The sequence below is a fragment of the Siniperca chuatsi genome, linkage group LG3 (genome assembly GCF_020085105.1).
Source record: "Siniperca chuatsi isolate FFG_IHB_CAS linkage group LG3, ASM2008510v1, whole genome shotgun sequence".
Taxonomy (NCBI): Eukaryota; Metazoa; Chordata; class Actinopteri; order Centrarchiformes; family Sinipercidae; genus Siniperca; species Siniperca chuatsi.
In genome coordinates this window covers 1,036,215-1,057,440 of record NC_058044.1, presented here as the reverse complement: position 1 = coordinate 1,057,440, position 21,226 = coordinate 1,036,215, and the positions used below count along the sequence as shown (strand labels likewise).

Sequence of the window (21,226 nt, the reverse complement as noted above, 5' to 3'; positions counted from 1 at the left end):
ATCATGCCTCTTTCTTTGGTGAATGCAAAGAGCTTCTGTACTGAGAGACCCTGTTCCTTTACAAGTATTGTGTCGCCCGTGTCAACCCACTCTTTTTGCCTGAAAATACAAATAAAAAAGTTGCACAAAAAAAACTGTGACTGACCTTCTGGTCCTGAGCTGGTGTCTGACAGACTCTGCACCAGATCGTTCCTGGGTATCTTCTTTAAAACCTTCTTGGTCACCTTCAGAGCTCCATGAAGTTTATAGGTGTTCACCATCAGATTCACTGTTTTCAACCTGTCTGCCTCCTCCAGCTCGGACACTTTGATGGGTTGGTAGCCTTCCAGGATGTCCGGCTGCTGCAGAAACCATTTGAACTTTGTGAATTCCTCCTTCTTTAAAGTCTCCAGAGTGTTCAAAAGGTCCTCTGGCGTCATCGTGGCTTCCTGCAAAAATCAGGCAGTATTTTCAACTTGAAGGAAAACTGTAACACAAATGTATCAGAGCAGCAACAAGAGTTCTGATTGGCCGAAGCAGGAGCTGTGTTTGTAGTTTGTAGTATTTGTGTGCAGAGTCTGGCCAGTTAGAGCTCCTGCTGCTGCTCTGTGGGGTGGACTTAATGTAATTTTGAAGTGGCACACCGCTTACACTTCTTTCAATTAAAGAGAGCCATCTTTGAGTTAATGCACCACTAAATGGAAACTGTAAATGTAAAAGCAGGATGCTAATGAATTCCTTCATTCATTCAAAAACACACACAGATAAAGAGTTGAAGTAACATTTTCTGTTAGCTTTTATTCCACCAATTTTTAGATCTTGAAATATATATATATATATATATATATATATATATATATATATATATATATATATATATATATATATATATATATATAATGTTGTTTTTAGCCATGCTAGCAGCACGGCTCATGACACCAAACAACACTACAAGAAAGATAAAATCATCATGAAACCACAACTTTAAGTTGAACACATCTAAATATGACTAAAACAGTTGTTCTTATATGTTAACCCAAGAATGCGTCCAATGTTCCACAGAAGACTACACGAGTCAGCGGTGAACAAAATGGCTTCCTGTTTCCTGTCTCTGAGGCAGTGCTCACATAGTGGTGCTATGAGCTAAATGTTAACATCAGCATGCTAACATGCTGATGCTAAGCAGGTATAATGTTTACTATGTTCACCATCACCACTGGCATAAACACTATCATGAGTCAGCTGGTTAGTATGGCAATAAATCTTGCAACTTCTTTTGATGAACAGACTCAGAGTAAATTTAGACAAATGGCTCCTAAAAGGACATTTTGCAGTGCCGCTGTTAAATGTGTCTCCAGGTAAAGAAACAAACAGCAGGTGTTTTTTGATTCCCTGTTGTGTGTGTAGTTTTGTAATTTGAGTTTTACTATTGTCTACGGTTTTAGGGTGGCTAAACGTGTCAAATGACTCATGTTCAGTCTGACATTGTTGTGTAATGGCAAGAACAAACAGACTCTCTGATATAATAATATACAGATATTATTATAATTGTTTGGCGTCAATACTTCATTTGTGTATGATTGTTTGGACTGTGAGATGAGAACAGTACACTGATAATGATGACATGGAACTACAAATTATCCTACTGACTGTTTGTCCAGACTTCAGGGACACTCTTCTCCCTGGGCTGAGGAGTCTGACCCTGAAGACTGGATAAATAACTGATGCTCTTTTCCCTCTGTACTCATTCGGAGCAGATTATACTGATGTATGTTTTTGCTGCTGTGAGTCCGTCTGCAGACGCTTGAAGTAAACCTACAGAAAGACAAGTGATTGCCTTGAGTGTTTCTTTATTCCGAAGGAATTGCCACTACAATTTGGCGTTGTCGGCATTTTCACTCATGTGAGAGGACTTGGGCGCTCGGAGCGGCAGGTTAAGACCGTGCACGGCTAGAGTCTGGGACTCTGTACCTCAACCTCCCCGGCAAGGAAGGGTGGAGATGTGGGGGCCTGCTGCCCTGAGTGTCCGAGGCTCGCTCACCGCTGTGATCCAGTGAACCTAGTGGCTGTGGCAGCACTCTCTTTCTGGTGAGTTTATTCAAGGGGGCCCGGGGTATACCGATTCTCGCTACCGTGAGGGGTGTGCGTGACAGACGTGTCAGCAGGGCAGGTCTGGGACCGCTGTGTGAATCATTGCAGTATTTGGCCAAACTTTTCACTGTCAGACAGGGTGTTTCTTACAGACCGGTTCTTTTCTGCAATTCTTTTCTACACAGTCATTTGGTTCCCTCTTGGGTTATTTAAAGATTCGTAGTTTGGAACTCATCTTTAAAAAGAGGAGGAGTGAATGTGGGAAAGGGAAAATAAAAAGACAAAAAAAACCAAACAAACAAAACATAAAATATTTTAAAAACTGAGTAAGTAAAAGGCTCCTAAGAATCCAGCCAAAATATTAAAAAGCACAAAGAGGCCATTTAAAACACCAAACGAAGTTATTATAGTTGGGGAATCCGGGTTAAAGAATAAATATGGGTTCTAACAATAGCAAAACTTCTGAGAATGAAAGATCAAAACTGCTATCACCTATGTTGAAATCCCCTAATATAAACTACATGATTACCAATTATGGGAAGCACAGCATTGACCAGCTGGACATCTGGGTAAAGGAATTTGGTTTTCCATCAACCGGCAGCTTTTCTCTCAGACAGACAGAGATATTAAAAGGCGAATTAGAAGAGAAAGAACAAGTCACTCAAAAGAAAAGAAATAAGCAATTTAAAGCAGACTGGAAGGCTTATGCTTGTTGGCAGCATGAAGCCCATATCAGGGATAAAAAAATAAATAAGGCAGGGACAGATCAGCCAAACACCTCTGTGTCTCAGTATGTCCCACAGTGTGCCAAGCTGGATCTGGACCTGGACTCGGCCCCCGTCAAGGAAGTCAGCCTCAACAACGAGCAGCAACAGCTACAGCAGCAGCACCAGCAGAGGCACAACCACCAACTGCGGCCTCGATACACCTGGATGAGGTAACAGGAGGACAAGGATCATTCATTCCCGCACCTCCAACACCCAAAGAGGCCTACAAATCACATTGGGGTGGCCCAAACACCCCCAATCGCCCTTCCAGCCCTCATCACACTCGAAGCAACAAAGAATTCCGGCCCAGATCAAACTCCAGCACCTCCTTAAAAGCGATTGCACCGATGATGGAGGTGGCAGCAGGAGATGGGACCTCACAACTGATTTTCATACCATGGACATATGCTGACCTGGGAGTATGGTAACCTGGAGACCATAGAGAGACACGCTATCCATGCAGAAAAATTCCTCAAAGATGAGCAAAGGAAGAAAAGTACGCAGCTGACGGACAGATTACAGATGGCGCAGCTGAGGGCGTATGAGAATCAGAACAGAGGCCGAGACTAAGGCCGACGGGGACGTGGAGGAAGAGGAAGAGGACGAGGAAGGAATGACGCTTGTTTCAAATGTGGCAAAATGGGACATTGGGCAAAAGATTGCCCCAAGAATCACGAGCAGGCTGACTGACTAGATGGGGTGTCGACGCCAGGTCGGGAAGAAGCTGGCTTGAACACTGAACTGGAGACGACAGAGCATTCTTCACATCAGTTACGTAAGAGCACCCACACTGACACAACAGAGCATGTGAACACACAAGACACAGATAACTGCCTGCATGAGACACCGACACACACAAGCCACTGATGACAAAGCCCCAGCAGAGATATACACTGAATATACACATGATGCATACAAACGCATGCCTGAACACACAATCAATGTTGCTGGAAAAGATATTGTTTTTCTTGTGGATTCTGGTGCGACTGATTCTGTCATCAGAGAGTCAGAATTTGCAGTCCTTCCAAAGATGAGTGGCAGATTTGTGAGGACAGTGGGAGTTTCAGGAACGCCCCTGGTGGAAAGGTATACCACACCATTGCCATGCAGTGAAGAAATTGAGAAACACTTTAAACATTCATTCTTGTTATCTAAACGATGCCCGATCAACATTATCGGAAGAGATATGATGATAAGATTAGGAATTATTCTGATTTCCACTCCCGAAGGCATCATTGTAGCCAGAATTTCTGACACTGCATCGCAATATGTGAAACACAGTAGCAGGGAGCTGATGTACTCTTATCAATGGAAACTGCCTCACACAGCTGCTGGCTCTGTAAATAACACTCTGATTGCTGAGGTCAGAGCTCTCTTTCCAGACAACTATACACGAATAGACATCAAGTCGCCACAAGAGTTACACTGCACATCACATGTACATCTTGGGGTTGATAAACATTTTGAGGACACATGGTTCAGGCAAGACAAAGAGAGAAACACACTAAAGCTGACCTGGTTGTACTGGAATGATAAAAGATGCACTGCCTCAGTAGCTTTCAATGATCCACTGTGTAAAGCTTTGTTTCAGGTCCCTAACACATATCCTCATGTCCCCCTGGTCAAAGCAAAGCAGGATACATGGGAATGCTTGGGCCCTTGGACCAGACGTTGTGAGGAAGCTGCTGGTTGGGTAAAGACATCAGACTCAGGTGTGGATTTTCACAACCAACTTCAGGTATTCCGGAAAAGATTTTCAGCTATAGCAACAGGGGTAAGAAGCATTGAGCTCATTCCAGATTCAGAGTTTTTAATGGCCAGTTTGGTAACATCAGATGATGAAATAAGTCATGACAAAAACATTTTTGTGAAAGACGTCTCAGAAATTCCTGAGTTAAATCAGGTACCATCATGCTTGTGGGCACAACACAAGTATGATGTAGGATTAATCAAAGATGCTGAGCCTGTAGTAATCACACCAAAATCTTCATACAGGCCGTGTCAGAACCAATATCCTTTGAAGAAGGAAGCTGTTGACGGTATTAAACCGGTGTTTGATTCTCTTTTAAAAGTAGGAGTGATTATTCCATGCGCAAATTCTCTAGTCCGGACACCTATTTTCCCCGTACGAAAACTCCGGGACGCCGGAGAGCCACAACATTGGAGATTCGTGCAGGACTTGCAGGCGGTAAATGCAGCAGTACATGCAAGAGCACCCAATGTTCCCAACCCATACACAATACTCTCACAGGTGCCATCTGGGAGTAAGTGGTTTTCAGTTGTTGACCTGGCTAATGCTTTTTTCAGCATCCCAGTGGATCCTGACAGCCAGTATTGGTTTGCGTTCTCTTTTGAAGGTAAGAGTTTTACATTCACCAGACTCGTCCAAGGGTATTTGGAGAGTCCTGGAATCTTTAACCATGCGTTAAAAAAAACAATTTGGAAATGTTGAAATTGACAGAAGGAAGTGCGCTGCTACAATACGTAGATGACCTTATGATCTGCTCAAAAACAAGAGAAGCTTGTGTAAAAGACACACTAGCTCTGCTCAATCGCCTTGCAGATATTGTACATGGGAGAGGTCTTGCAGCAAAAGTCCACTGGACACCAGAAGCAGAGAAGGCTTTTGTGGATTTAAAGCTGGCCCTCCAGACACCCCCAACTCTTGGTCTCCCTGACAGTAACAGACCTTTCACGCAGACTGTTGACGAGAGGGGTGGGTTCATGACTTCTGTGCTATTACAAGAACATGGGGGGAGACTGAGACCAGTAGGCTATTTTTCCAGCAAGCTTGACCCGGTAGCAGCTGGGCTGCCAAATTGTCTGAAGGCTGTGGCGGCTGCAGAGAAAGCTGTTATAGCCTCACGTGACATTGTGGGTTATGCTGATCTGACATTGTTGGTTCCACATGCTGTCTCAATGATATTGCTTGAACAGAAAACATCACATCTCTCAACAGCCAGGTGGTTAAGATACAACACCATATTGCTTGAAATGCCTAATATCACTGTTAAGAGATGTACAGTGCTTAACCCAGCAACTCTCCTCCCTACAGCGGCAGACGGTGAACCTCACGATTGTGTGGCAGTGATAACAGAGACTTGCTCCCCCAGACCAGATCTGCAGGAAACACCATTGATCAATCCAGAGCTGGAGCTGTTTGTTGACGGTTCAGCATCACGAGATCCAGCAACTGGTAAAAATCTTGCAGGGTTTGCAGTAACAACATTACATGAAACAATTCTGGCTAAACCACTCCCATCAAACTACTCAGCACAGGCAGCAGAGTTAGTTGCATTAACGGAAGCATGTAAATGTGCTAATGACCAAACTGTGAATATTTTCACAGATAGCAGATATGCATGGGGAGTGGCGCATGATTTTGGAAAACTCTGGGCAAACAGAAACTTCCTTACATCCACAGGCAAACCCATTGCACATCACACACTGGTTGCTGAACTCTTGGATGCTGTGCTGTTGCCTAAGCAGATTGCCATTTGTAAATGTGAAGCACACACTAACAACCTTGATCCTATCTCACAGGGGAATGCCAGAGCGGATAAAGCAGCAAAAGCTGCTGCCAAACAAACACCGACTACTCAGTGTGTTGCAGTAACTAATGAACATCTGACACCTACAGCTGATCTGCAGGAACTGCAGACAAGAGCAACGGCAGAGGAAAAAGCAGTGTGGCGAAAGGCAGGCTGCACGGTCACAGACAAAGTGTGGTATGGACCAAGTGGCAAACCATGCTTACCAAAGTATCTGTTCCATTATTATGCTGTGTTGACCCATGGGCGAGACCATGGGTCAAAGGGGAGCATGATGCTGGAGGTGAACAGGTACTGGTTCACAAAGGGGTTTAATAACTTCTCTCAAAAATGTTGCCAAAAATGCATTGTTTGTGCAACCAATAATGTGGGGAGAAGTATTCAAATCCCACAGGCGGCCCATGTGCCTCCTGAGAGACCCTTTGAACACCTGCAGATGGATTTCATTGAGCTGACACCCAGTGAGGGAAAGAAATATTGTTTGGTCATTGTTGACATGTTCTCTAAATGGGTGGAGGCCATTCCAACGGCCAAACAGGATTCAGCAGCAGTAGCAAAGAGTCTAATACGAGATATCGTCCCGCGCTGGGGTATTCCAGATAAGATTTCCAGCGATAACGGTACACCTTTCATGAGCGCAGCATTGAAGAGTGTAGGGGAGTATCTTGGTATTGATTTAAAACATCATTGTGCTTATCACCCAGCCAGCGCAGGAGCCGTGGAGAGGTGAGAACAGTTCTCTGAAAAACAAGCTTGCTAAGTGTTGTGATGAGACAGGGCTGCCCTGGACAAAAGCACTCCCCATTGTTCTGATGTACATGAGGTCCAGGATAAGAAGCAGGGGGGGTCTCAGCCCTTTTGAAATCCTATTTGGCAGGCCATTGAACACTGGTATTGGGCCAGTGAAAAGACAACTTCCTGACACCAGCCAATGTGAGGATGAGATGCTACGCTATTGCACAAACTTGTCCACTGTGCTTTCTGATATTCACAAACAGGTGAAGGAAGCCATTCCAAAGGCTGCAGAGAGGAAACTGCATGACTTGGAGCCTGGTGATTGGATCGTGGTGAAGGATTTCAGACGGAAGAACTGGCGGGCTCGCAGGTGGAATGGTCCCTACCAGATCTTGCTCACCACTGAAACAGCTGTAAAAGTGGCAGAGAGAGCTACGTGGATCCACGCCACCCACTGCAAACGAGTACCCGAGCCGGGGCCAGCAGCCAAACACCAGACAAGTGAGATCGAGATCAGTGAGTGAACCGAACCTTCCTCCCCTTGTGCATTCAGGGGGTATTGGAGGGGAGTGGCGGTCCCGTGGGGGAGTTTCTCTGAGCACAGAGATTCCACTGGGACCACCTAGAACCACTACCCTCCCGAACCAAAACATCACGGGCACACTGATTAGGGGGTAGGCAGAGGTGACACAACTGATAAGATGACACTTGAGACCAGAGAAAGATGGCGATGGAGGGGTGACGGACTGAGAGGCCACGGAGACGGGGTGCTGCTCGCTGTCATCATTGTCCTGTCATCAGTCTCACTAATGGAAACATTCAAATCACAACTAACCCCAGAAGAAGGGGGGGTCAAAAGGGAGGTGCCACCCATCTTCCCCAACATCCCAGCTCAGCTGGAAGACAACGCATGGTATGCAACTATACTGACTATTGCCAGAAAAATGACTAACCAGAGCTGCTACACCTGTGTGCAGCTCCGCCATGGGGTGGGGGGATTCCATCCCAGTGAAACCCACGCCATTAAATGTCTCTGAGACCCTGGGAGTCATGGTGGCGTTCACCCGGGGGGTTACTCTGCAGAACAGAACAGTGAGAGACATGGGAGCTGCACTCAAGCTATGTAACATCAGCATGCAAACAGATTGTCACTACAACATGCGGCACCGGGTGGAACAAGGGAGGTCGAAGCGAATGCAGAGGACCTCAGCCATACATCGCTCAGCTGAATCTGACTGACACCACCAGCTTACACCGCCCAGGAAGCGACAATCCCATCGTCCTGATGCCTACGGAGGATGGATTTGGATCCCTAAGAGAGCACGTGTGGGTATGTGGACAGCATGTTTATCAATCCCTCAGACCGGGGTGGTGTGGCACCTGCTACCTTGCTAAGCTGATAACATCTGTGAACATTCTACCCACCATCACTCATTTTCACACCCACTATGCTCACTATTACTTACCACACAGAGCACGGCGATCCACTACGAGAGTGTCACAAGGGGAGAAAGGAATCAGTGGCATCCTCCCCTGGTGGGGGACTGTGAATAATGCACACAAGATAGATCACCTGGCCATAGATCTTGAGAACTTGACGGCACTGGTAGAGGTAGGGTTTTCCACTCTCACTCCTACCATGCAGGGGATCAAAAATGTGGCCCTGCAGAACAGAATGGCTTTGGACTTGATGCTGGCTAGTCAAGGAGGAGTTTGTCATATTATTGGGACTGATTGCTGCACCTATGTTCCAGACATCACAGACAATATGACTCATGTTGTTTCCCATCTGAACGACCTACTGCATGAGGAGAAAAGCCTAGACTCCCAGAGTGTGGGAGGATGGGATATGTGGTCATGGCTGACTGTGGGAGGATGGAAGAATGTGTTGATGAAAATGTTGGCACCTGTGCTCCTAGTTATTGTGCTCTTCCTCCTTTTGACCTGCTGTGTAATTCCCTGTTTCAGATCAATGATTGCTACAGCAATTAAATCATCTATGGGTCAGTATCTGAATATACCAATAGAAACATCCAGCTCTGTTGAATGGATTCCACCGTTTGACAATGAGATGATTTGAGGAGAATAAAATTGCATGTAACCACACTGGATTTTGAAGTATGATGTGAGTTTAGAATAAAATGTTCATGTATGCTCATATATTGCTGCTAGAGCTATTTACCTAATGGTTAAAGTTATAATAACAATAAGAGTTCTGTTGTTTTGCTGATTCACGCATGCTTATTGGTTATAACCTAGGTTTTTTTTAGTTCATTCCTATTTGTATCCAGTTATAATGATAATGATTGCTAATGACAGGCTATTGAATTGAAGTTTATTGGATAAGCTAATGATAAGTATATGTGGGGTTTTTCTTCCTCTGACGCTTGAGGTTTTCCCCACTTGTCTAGTTGTTTGATTTTTCCTTTCCTACTTGAAGTTTGTTCTTAATTATTTTGATTAGCATTTATTTTTAAGATGATTTTATGCTAAAAAGGGAGGAATTGTAATGGCAAGAACAAACAGACTCTCTGATATAATAATATACAGATATTATTATAATTGTTTGGCGTCAATACTTCATCTGTGTATGATTGTTTGGACTGTGAGATGAGAACAGTACACTGATAATGATGACATGGAACTACAAATTATCCTACTGACTGTTTGTCCAGACTTCAGGGACACTCTTCTCCCTGGGCTGAGGAGTCTGACCCTGAAGACTGGATAAATAACTGATGCTCTTTTCCCTCTGTACTCATTCGGAGCAGATTATACTGATGTATGTTTTTGCTGCTGTGAGTCCGTCTGCAGATGCTTGAAGTAAACCTACAGAAAGACAAGTGATTGCCTTGAGTGTTTCTTTATTCCGAAGGAATTGCCACTACAATTGTTAGTTGAGTGTTGATAATTTAAGTATTTATATGAAGTGAAGTTGTTCATATGATTTAGGTAAATGTCACTTTTAGGGCACACACACACACACACACACACACAGACACGCCTATCCTCGTCACCAACTGTAAAACCCAAGCCATTAATAAAGAAGACGGATCAGTTTTGTGTCCGCACCCACACTCTGAAGACGAAGCTTTGAACCCTCACTTACACTAAAAGGATTCAGGCTGTCAGACCAGTTCTGCCTCTCCCTTATTTCTCAGCAGTAAAGTCAGATTAAAATCTAACTTGTTACCTGCTGCTGATTAAATCTGACTAAACTCAACATGAAAAGGCTCATTTTGGCCAAAAAGTCACAAATAATAAGTGAATGAATTCATGAATATTCAGATCACTCACTGCTCTCATCTAGTATAGATAGATAATATATATATATATATATATATATATATATATATATATATATATATATATATATATATATATATATTATGTAGCCCCAAAATATAACGACTGACAGCAGAGTTTCTTCATCAGAGGTGTGTCATGTTACCTGTCAGGGCTTTCACCTGTTAAAGTCACGTCCAGATGAGGTCAAAGAGACTTTCTATCTTCGTCTGCAGACGCTGACAGACGCTGCTGGTGTCTGTGTTCATCTGACCGACAGCCGTCACATCCTCATACTTTCAAATCCAAATCCAGAAACGTCAGTGTGACGTGAGAGCAGAAACCCAGTGTGAGCTGCAGAGCTGCCAGTCAGCAGCAGGCGGCAGTGTTGCAGAAGCTCTGGCAGTCAGCGCTCTGATGGGAGAGTTTTCACAGCAGCTGGAGACGCTGACAGAGCTCCACAAAGTCCAAACTGCAGGAACACTGAAGCCCCAAAAACAAGAAGGAAAAGAAAAACAGGTTTATTATTGAATGTGGAGGGAGAACAGTCTGTAAACTCATGACAACATGTGACAAACACAACCTGCATCAACAAAGAGACAGAGAGGTCGACTGAAACTAACCTGCACACATCTGACACACATTTACAGTCAAACTGTCTCTTTCAAATATTTGCTTTGTGTTAATTCAATAACAACACCATCAATGTTTGGTGGCTGAATTTAAAGGATCAGTTCACATTTTTCAAGTCTTAATGTCTTAATACAAAAGTCTGTATGTAGTTAGTGCGCATGCGCCAGCCCGCATGCTGCCTGTTGCCGTAGCTCCGTCTCGTCGTCTTACTTTTTTTCTTCCAAACTTGAGTAACTCCTGTGTAAGTGTAATTTAAACTACGCTCTTTGTGAAAATGAGAGTAGAAAGTGTTTTTGTACTTTTTATCGCCCTGGAACTTCTTCTCCTGCTACTCGGTCAGGGCACCGCTGCAGATCAGCTGTTTGGCCACATTGTTTACACCAGGGAACAGCTGATCGCGCTGAAGCCGAGCAGCATGGCGCCCAGGACAACCGATGTCCCCACTGAGATCTGGAGGAGGACACACCGAGGATGCAGAGGAGGAACGAAGCGGCGAGGGAAGAGAGAGGGGTGCAGACAAAAGAGACTTAAGAATAAGAGATTTAAGCCATGTCTGCCTTCTCTCGTCATGGGCAACGGGAGATCACTGGCAAATAAAATGGACGAGCTAACGGCGTTAGCCCGGAGTCAGACGGAGTTCCGTGAGTGTAGTTTAATGTGCTTCTCAGAAACATGGCTACACCAGGATATCCTGGACCATAATGTTTCCATCGACGGCTTTCAGACTGTTCGGGCCGACAGGGATCACACCGGGAGCGGAAAGGCGGTGGGCTTGCTGTTCTGGTCAACAACAGATGGTGTAACCCTGGTCAAGTTACTATAAAGCAGAGTATCTGTAGCCCGGACATTGAACTGTTAGCTGTGGGACTCCGGCCATATTATCTGCCACGTGGATTCTCACATGCCATTGTTGTGACTGTTTACATCCCCCCTCATGGAGAGGACATTGATGGGCTCACTGAGTGCATCACTGGTTACATTAACTTCTGTGTGGACTGCAATGTCCCAACTAAGATGGTTCATTGTTATCCAAATAACAAACCGTGGGTAACAAAGGACATCAAGGACATTCTGAATGCCAAGAGGAGGGCCTTTACTGATGGTAATAGGGAGGAGGTGAAGGCAATCCAGGCCGACCTGAAGGTGAAAATCAGGGAGGCCAAGGAGAAGTACAGGAGGAACCTGGAGCGGAAACTCCAGCAGAACAACATGAGGGAGGTCTGGAGCGGCATGAAGACCATCACTGGCTTCAGACCGACTGGCAGCAGAGGAGTTGAAGGCAGTGTGGACAGGGCCAACAAACCTGCTCATTCCCCCTCTAACTCAGCTGCTGTCGGCCCTCAAGCTCCTCTGAGTCCACTGCTCCCCCCTCCCCATCAGGCTAACAGCCCTCTTCACACTAATGACTCCCCCCTCCTCCACCTGTAACCTCTGCTGTGTGCCTGACTGCTGACCAGGTGGGAGGACAGCTGATGAAACTCCACTCAAACAAGGCTGCAGGCCCCGATGGCGTTAGCCCCGGGTTGCAAAAAGCCTGTGCCCCCCAGCTATGTGGAGTTCTTCAACATGCCTTCGACCTGAGCCTGAGTCTCCAGAGGGTCCCCATTCTGTGGAAGACATCTTGCCTCATTCCTGTGTCGACGACGCCACGTCCCAGTGGCTCCAAGGACTACAGACCGGTGGCACTGACCTCCCACATAATGAAGACCCTTGAGAGACTAGTGCTGGAACAGCTGCGGCCCATGGTCAGACCCCTCCTGGACCCCCTTCAGTTCGCCTACCAGCCCTGGCTTGGAGTTGAGGACGCCATCATCTTCCTGCTTAACCGCATCAACACCCACCTGGACAAGCCGGCAAGCACGGTGAGGATCATGTTTTTTGACTTCTCCAGTGCTTTCAACACCATCCGGCCTGCCCTGCTGGGTGAGAAGATGGCAGCGATGCAGGTGCAGGCCCCCCTCGTGTCCTGGATTGTAGACTACCTGACTGGCAGACCACAGCACATGTCCCTGCAGCACTGTGTGTCCGACAGTGTGGTCAGCAACACTGGGGCCCCTCAGGGGACTGTCCTCTCTCCCTTCCTCTTCACCATCTACACCACAGACTTCAGCTACCAAACAGAGTCCTGCCACCTTCAGAAGTTTTCTGATGACTCTGCTGTGGTGCGAAGTATCAGCGGTGGTGATGAGAACTTTGTCTCATGGTGTGAGCAGAAACATCTGCAGCTCAATGCGACAAAGTCTAAGGAGCTGGTTGTGGACCTACGAAGGGCCAAGGCACCAGTGACCCCGGTTTCCATCCAGGCGGTCAGTGTGGACATTGTAGAGGACTACAAGTACCTGGGAGTATACTTAATAAACTGGACTGGGATAGGAACACTCAAGCTGTTTACAGGAAGGGCCAGAGCCGCCTCTATTTTCTGAGGAGGCTGAGGTCCTTCAACATCTGCTGGACAATGCTGAAGATGTTTTATGTGTCTGTGGTGGCCAGTGCTATCCTGTATGCTGTTGCATGCTCATCCCCCCAAAAAGCACCACAGAGCACTACAGGAAGTCAACTCCTCCCTCTAAGTGTCAGTCTGTATGACCCTAAGTCACTAAACTGGACATTGATCATTAACATCATCATCGTAATACTCATGTGCAATACTTAGTTTTTGTTTTTTTTCCTATTTACTATTTATTATTCATACCTCCATTACTGCTGTTGCAATACTACTTATTACTTATATTATTACATTGCATTTATACTGTATTATCATCATCAACCGGTAAACCCACTTGGTACCTCACACTTATTTTATTTTATACTTATACCCACTTGGTACTTAATTTATTTTCTGACCTGTTTTATAGTTTTTATAGTGTATTGTATTAAATATTTTTTGCTAGTACTTCTCCTGTTTGCACTGACGTAAAGACGAGCTGCTGTAACAAAGAGTTTCCCTTCGGGGATCAATAAAGTATTTCTGATTTCTGATTCTGATTCTGACAGAGTGGTTGGTGGCTGTAATCACTCCTCCTGTCCACTCCTCCTGTGAAGTGATGCCTTCCTAACACGATTACACTGTAAGAATGGAGGGCAAAATCCACAGTCCTCATTCTGTGTAAAAATGACTTGATGAAGGTGATATGAGGCTTCAGAAGTCTGAGTTACACAAATCAAGTGTTGATCTACAAAGTTACAGTCTGTTTTAAAACAAAGTTCCCTCTTTGTGTTTCTGTACCTCCACTGCAGCTCAACAAGGAAATTTCATTTTAATTCAAACATGTTTTTGGTCATGAATGTGTTGAATTTACTGTGTTAGTAAAGGGAGAGAAAACTTATTCCATAAATTCAGATTTGAAGGTGTCACAGGAAAAAAATGTGGAAAAATCAGGGGGCTGAAACTTTGTAAAGGCGCTGTGTTTTTAAGTCTAGAAACATGAAACCAGTAAGTATATGTCTGTTTTTATAGAACAACTCCATTAAAGAGTGAAGACTTGTTTGGACAACTGAAAACAATGTTTGACGTTGACACTGGGGTGAAATCAGCCGGCGAGGAAAAGGACCCAAATGCAGACATTTGAGGCAGAAAGCGTCAGTTCAGTGATTTCATTCAGAAATGGAGGTACATAGGCTTACAGAGTAATGAGACTGGCAAGGGTCGAAACCAGGAAGGCAGTCTAAACAGGTGAACACATCCAGAGGGTAGGAAAGATCAAAAAAGATCATGCAGAGGTACAAAACACGCAGGTAACAGGTTTAGGTCTCAGATACCAACTAACAGAATCCAGAGGCTAGAAAGCAAAAGGCATGAGACACAGTCCAACTTTAATGAAGTGGCAAGGGAACAATAGAAGTGGACCGGTATATGTAGAGTGACTAATGATGACGCGGGAACAGGTGTGTAGATGGGCGGGGCAGTCAGGTGATGGGGAAAGGAGGGAAAGTCCAAGGGCACATGGTGGATGGATGGAAAATGTCATAAAGTGGCCTTAGGACTGAGGACTGTGGCTGGAGAGGAGGGACAGAGAGACCGAATGAACGAAAACAGAACTGAGGCAGACGTTGTGACACATGTATAAAATCTATGACAGTAGAAAATACTTGACATGGCAACTTTCTATTTATCTATCGATTGTGTGTTTTAATGACTACTAATGCTGCATTCATGTGTTTGAATTATCAGAAAAATTATTTCTTGACTGGGAAAATTCACGCCCCCTCAAACTGGAAAAACAACTCGGAAAGTCTGCAAAAATTTTGGTACATGACTTGCTACTAATACTAATACTATACTATACTGTACTAATACTGTATACTAATACTAGAAACAGCTATGAACATGTTTTTTAAATGCTCTGACCAATAAAATGTTGTTTCCACATTACGACTTAAAGCTCATGAACACACCGAAGTCGGAAGAACGAAGAAATGGGACCATCCATGGAGCACGTGAATTCACCATTCACAGACCTGTCACCAATCACTGTGGACGTAGTGAGTAGGTTAATTCATGAAACATGATGTCATCATAGAACCATTGAGGAGGACTGTTGGTGGTGAGATCAGATCCTCTGTGAATGAGACCTGGACAGGAACCTTTGAGCAGAACACAACAGATGGCAGATGTTTACTGTCACCTGACACAGGTTAGTTCCTGTTTATTGTAATGTGCTCCAGAAGCCACATGGAGGCGCTGGAGACCCATATGTGGCTCCATCTGTGCAAACTTGTGTTTGTCCAACTTCATTTTAAGTTCTACTAAAGTTAGGATTTCCCTTCATTAGAACTAAGAGGCCCAAAACAGGAAAAGCAGATTCAGACCAAAAGGAAACTGAAGTGTTTTTGGATGTAAAGTGAATCAGATGTTTGTCTGTGATTGAGGTGAACGTTGTGGTTGTTCAGACGAGCCGCAGCCTCACAGCTTCTATCTTCTTCAGTTTCATGGAGATGCTCCACTATTATCACCTGCTGCCTTCCCTCATCAATAATACATCACAGCTGCAGTTCACTGACCCACCATACTGCCCAATCAGTCTTAAAGAGTGCGTGAGTGAGTGAGTGTGGCAGCCTGCCTCTGTATTTACTCCCTGCCGTACTCCATTAAACCTGGTTTCACGTTCTTGGTGTTGATCTGAGCTTAGTGCTACTGGTTGGGCCTCAGTTTAAAAATACCCCAACTGAATATTTGGATATTAAGTATGTACAACCACCAGATACCTGGCCCAAAATACTAAAGCCAACAGAGCTGTACTCTTTTTACATCTCCAAACGACGTGACATAATGGCATAGCTCTTATTTTGGTAGTTTGGGTTTTATTTTAGTACTTTTGTTCATAATTTCTGTCAGTAATAATAACATCATATTCACCAAGTAAAATAGTAAAAGACTGACAGGGAACGTTTTACTGTACAATGAGTCCTTTAACTTTTCTTACTTTAAGTACTTTTTGATGATAAAACTTACATACTTTTACTTAGGTAAGTTATGAATGTAGGACTTTTACTTATAGTGGAGTATTTGTACTTTTACTGAAGTAAAGGGTCTGAATGTGTACTGACAAGAACTAGGAAAAGAGATCATATTTCTCCAATATTAGCTTCTCTGCACTGGCTCCCTTATTGCTTGTTACTAAATCAACATCTTCTCTCTCCTGTAGTTCTGTGCTTTCTCATTTCTCTCCTCTCTCCTTCTGTCGCTTTCAGCAGGTATTTCTGCCTCCAGAGCTGCAGAGTCTGGATCTGTGATTGTGGGTCACCTGCTGCCCCCATGTTCCTGCTACTGATACTACAGTTGTTGTTGTTGGCTCCGTTACTAATACTGTCATTATTATTCCTTTGACTGTCATATCTATTATTATTACTTTATTAATATTAAAATTACCACTACCATTATATTATTACTATTTTAAAATTCTAGGTGGAATATGCATTGTGCTTCCCTCTCCCCCACCTCTCTCTCTGTGTCTCTCTGTCTCTCTCTCTCTCTCTCTCTCTCTCTCAACTCAACATGGCGGATCTCATCAACAGGTGCTTTAACTTCACTTCCTTCCTTAACCAACCGCAACGTTTTAAACAGGATCGCCTCGACCCAAACCACTCGTGATCACGTATTTTATCACAAACATTGAACTCACCCTGCACTCCTGCAAGGCCTTCACAGCATGACGTCCTGGAGGTCCTGCGTTACGTCACCCTGCTTCAAAATCAGGTACTGCCAGTCAATCACATTGTCCTCTGGCTGGGTTGATCCCAGTCAGGATCAGCAGCAGGCAGATTGTAAAATCTATAAATCTGTGAACCATCATGGTACTTGTGTACATATTAAACCTGCTGCATCTAAGTCTGTCACCAAAGCCTCTACATGCGCCTTAAAAATGGCACTGCTCAGTGTTAGAAAAAACCTTCCTCGTTGATGAAAGCATATGTGCCAATAAACAATAAACTTTATTTATACAGCACTTCTCATATTATAGAATGGAGCTCAAAGTGCTTCACAAGGGAAACAAAACAATCAATGTATTAAAAATAGGAAACACAAGGATCAAATTAGTAATAAAAACAAATTAATAATGATAAAAACAATCTTAAGATATAAAAACCATATAACCAGTATGCAAAAAACAAAAATATCAAGTAACAACACTGATGTAAAAATAAAAATAAATCAATCAATAAGTAAAAGGTGCAATTAGTTAAAAGCAAGCTCATAAAAGTACGTTTTGAGCTGGTTCTAAAACTATCAACAGAAGTTGCTGGTCGTATTTATGATGGGAGTTTGTTCCAAACCTTTGAAGCATAACAACAAAAAGCTGCTTCACCATATGTTTAGTAAACCAGCGCTGAACGACCTGAGGGGACGGTTTGGAACAAACTCAGATAAACAATCAGAGATGTATTAAGGTGCTAAACCATTTAGGGCCATAAAAACAAGTACAATCATTTTAAAATCAATCCTCAACATAACAGGTAGCCAGTGTAATGACGCTAGTGCTGCTCTAATATGTCTCTTTTCCTGGTTTTTGTTCAAATTCTTGCTGCTGGATTTTGAACAAGTTGCAGCGTGTCAGTGTTTTTTTTTGGTAATCCAATATAGAGAGCATTACAGTAATCTAGACGAGAGAAAACAAAGGCATGGGTCAGCTGAAAAAAAAAGAAGCCTTTTAATGAGGCTTAATGGTTTGTTGCTGTACCAGTGATATTCATATTAAAAACAGTAGTGATCTGATATATTAATTCAAAAGAATGTAAAAAGGTACATAAAATCCATAGCCTTGCTGTCCGAGATGTTATCAATATGTAAATTAATATTACCAGTTATAAGAATCTTATCATAGTTAGTAAAAGCAATTGACAGCAATTTAGAGATTGGGGGTAGGAATTAAGCTGTATGCTTTTGTGGTTGATAAAAAGTGATCAACAGCACCGAGGTTTGACTTTCCAATATAATACCCTGGTATTCAATCAATAAAAACTACCAAAATGTCGGAGAAAATGGCAGCAAAATCTAGCTGATGTTGAGTGATAAGATCATTTACAACAAAAGTCATATTTGTAAGTGTTCGGATGTTTAACAGAGCCATGTTTACCTTGACTGTATTCTGCTTACTGAGACCTGGCTTGACAAGACAGGTAACAAAGAGCTAACTGAAACAGCACCTGCTGATTTTAAATTTTCACATTGCACAAGAAGCAATAGTTTCGTATGGGGTGCAGTATGTGGACCCAAATGCAGATGACCAGGAAGCGGTATGAGGATAATAATAATAATAATAATAATAATAATAATAATAATAATACTTTATATATATATTATATATATCAAAACAAAGTACAACTAGTCTAGTGCAGTGCCAGATATGCCCACCCAGTGCTTCAGTCTATCTAAAAGAATGCCATGATCAATTGTGTCAAAGGCAGCACTTAAGTCCAGCAGCACAAGAATTGAAGAATAAGAATCTTTTCACAATCAGCATCACAATCAGCAGGAGCACAAGGAGAGGAAGGTTTACTAACTGATCCACAGTCTTAAATAGGAATCTGGGGTTGTGCTGATGGGCAGAAATAAGTGCAGAGAAATTACATGTTCTTGCATCCTTCACCATCCTATTATAAAGGCGTAATAACTCTTTCACGGCCACAAAGTGGACCTGGAGACCTGATTTCTTCCATCTGTGTTCTGCTCTTCTGCATTTCTTTTTACAGCTTTGAATACTGTCATTTAACCATTGCTGTTTTCTAGTCTTTGAGTTTGGTCTATTTTTCAGAGGAGCTATGAGATCTAAGGTTGAAGAAAACAGGTAGTTAAAATAATAAACCAGGATGAAGTAGCCGGATGGCTACAGTGTTTATTGGGGTGAAGTAGCTTACAGGCAGGTACTAGCAGACAGACAGGCAACAAACAGGTAACCGGCAGGTAGGCAGATATACCGGCTACCGGCTGCCAGTGATAGAAACCAAGCTAAGAGTCCAACAAGGCTAAACAAATCTGACAGGGAGCATGCAAAGTGTAAAGGCCAAAATCCAGACACAAAAGACAGGAACAACAATGATGCGACAATAAACAAAGAAAGATACCCAGACTAAATACCCTAGGGGAGGTGAGAGAATGAGACACAGGTGCAAACAATCAAGGAGGGGCCAACAATCAAAACTGGAGGGAAAGCAAACAAAGACAGGAAGTAAAACCACAAGACACACAAGGTGAGGAACACACTACAAAATAAAACAGGAAATGACAAAACCTCAAACTATAGCAAATAGAATGTTCTCTATGATGACCACTTCAGCTTTTGAATATCTAGCTGTGGTTGTTAAATCTGTATTTCCTACCTTGCTGCTCACAGTGTATCACCCCCCTAAGCTCAATAAAGGGTTTCTAGATAAATTCATGCTGTCATAACATTATCATTGGCTATGACTGCATTATCTCTCTGGCGAATTCAGTATTCTTATTGACAGTCCCACTAACTCAGACACAAAACTCCTCCTTAATGTGCTAGAAACCTTTGAATTTTCACAGCATGTTACGGGGCCCACACATAAACAAGGCCACACCCTCGACGCGGTTACCTCTGATAGCCTCGAAATAACAGTAACTGCTATTATTACATCTTTTAATATGTCCTGCATCCCCAAACATGACAATATAGTCAGATTTATAAATAAGCGTTTTATCCATAACAACACTTCAGATATGTTTATTTATGAATACGCTAAGCATACACTCCCCACCATGTGATGAGATGATGGACAACTTCAACTCTGTTGTAAGTCAGATCATGGACAGCATTGCTCCCATCAGAACTAAAGAGACCACTGGAAAACCCAAAGCTCCTTGGAGAAAAATATGAGGAGCCTATGAAGATCCTGCCGAAGGGCTCAACGTACAGTGGGGCAAAAAAGTATTTAGTCAGCCACCAATTGTGCAAGTTCTCCCACGTAAAAAGATGAGAGAGGCCTATAATTTTCATCATAGGCACACTTCAACTATGAGAGTCAGAATGGGGGGAAAGAATCCAGGAAGTCACATTGTAGGATTTTTAATGAATTAATTGGTAAATTCATCGGTAAAATAAGTATTTGGTCACCTACAAACAAGCAAGATTTCTGGCTCTCACAGACCTGTAACTTCTTCTTTAAGAGGCTCCTCTGTCCTCCACTCGTTACCTGTATTAATACAGGTAATAACTTGTTATCAGTATAAAAGACACCTGTCCACAACTGTCACACTCCAAACTCCGCTATGACCAAGACCAAAGAGCTGTCAAACGACACCAGAAACAAAATGGTAGACCTGCACCAGGCTGGGAAGACTGAATCTGCAATAGGTAAGCAGCTTGGTGTGAAGAAATCAACTGTGGGAGCAAGTATTAGAAAATGGAAGACATACAAGACCTTTGATAATCTCCCTCGATCTGGGGCTCCACGCAAGATCTCACCCCGTGGGGTCAAAATGATCACAAGAACGGTGAGAAAAAATCCCAGAACCACACGGGGGAGGGAACTAGTGAACTACCTGCAGAGAGCTGGGACCAAAGTAACAAAGGCTACCATCAGTAACACACTGCGCCGCCAGGGACTCAAATCCTGCAGTGCTAGACGTGTCCCCCTGCTTAAGCCAGTACATGTCCAGGCGCGTCTGAAGTTTGCTAGAGAGCATTTGGATGATCCAGAAGAGGATTGGGAGAATGTCACATG

The 21,226-nt window shown here is 43.5% G+C and overlaps 4 protein-coding genes across 10 annotated transcripts in view; 1 reads left to right on the top strand and 3 right to left on the bottom strand.

The window, feature by feature from the left end:
* Positions 1–10,910, bottom strand: part of LOC122873028 (NACHT, LRR and PYD domains-containing protein 12-like) — a 1,034,258-nt gene extending 1,023,348 nt beyond the window's left edge. For all 3 annotated transcript variants that reach the window (XM_044189269.1, XM_044189274.1, XM_044189271.1), the window contains exon 1: positions 10,591–10,910. The gene's annotated coding sequence lies outside the window, so the exon portion shown is untranslated. The remainder of the gene's footprint in view (positions 1–10,590) is intronic.
* Positions 1–21,226, bottom strand: part of LOC122873026 (NACHT, LRR and PYD domains-containing protein 12-like) — a 657,912-nt gene that overhangs the window by 449,645 nt on the left and 187,041 nt on the right. The window lies entirely within an intron of this gene.
* The window catches only part of LOC122873083 (E3 ubiquitin-protein ligase Midline-1-like), a 243,179-nt gene that overhangs the window by 58,335 nt on the left and 163,618 nt on the right, over positions 1–21,226 (bottom strand). The window lies entirely within an intron of this gene.
* LOC122873086 lies at positions 4,711–9,336 on the top strand. 4 transcript variants are annotated; one of them, XM_044189411.1, is made up of 4 exons: positions 4,711–5,025; positions 5,893–6,033; positions 6,187–6,565; positions 7,387–9,336. In XM_044189411.1, exons 1-4 carry the CDS (start codon positions 4,926–4,928, stop codon positions 7,388–7,390), a joined length of 624 nt encoding a protein of 207 aa, XP_044045346.1. In that variant the 5' UTR covers positions 4,711–4,925; the 3' UTR covers positions 7,391–9,336. The 4 variants fall into 4 exon arrangements, 2 of the variants coding, with proteins under 2 accessions (XP_044045346.1, XP_044045345.1); XR_006377353.1 differs by lacking the exon at positions 4,711–5,025 and having other exon boundaries at positions 5,445–6,033; positions 6,381–6,565; XM_044189410.1 differs by lacking the exon at positions 4,711–5,025 and having other exon boundaries at positions 5,456–6,033.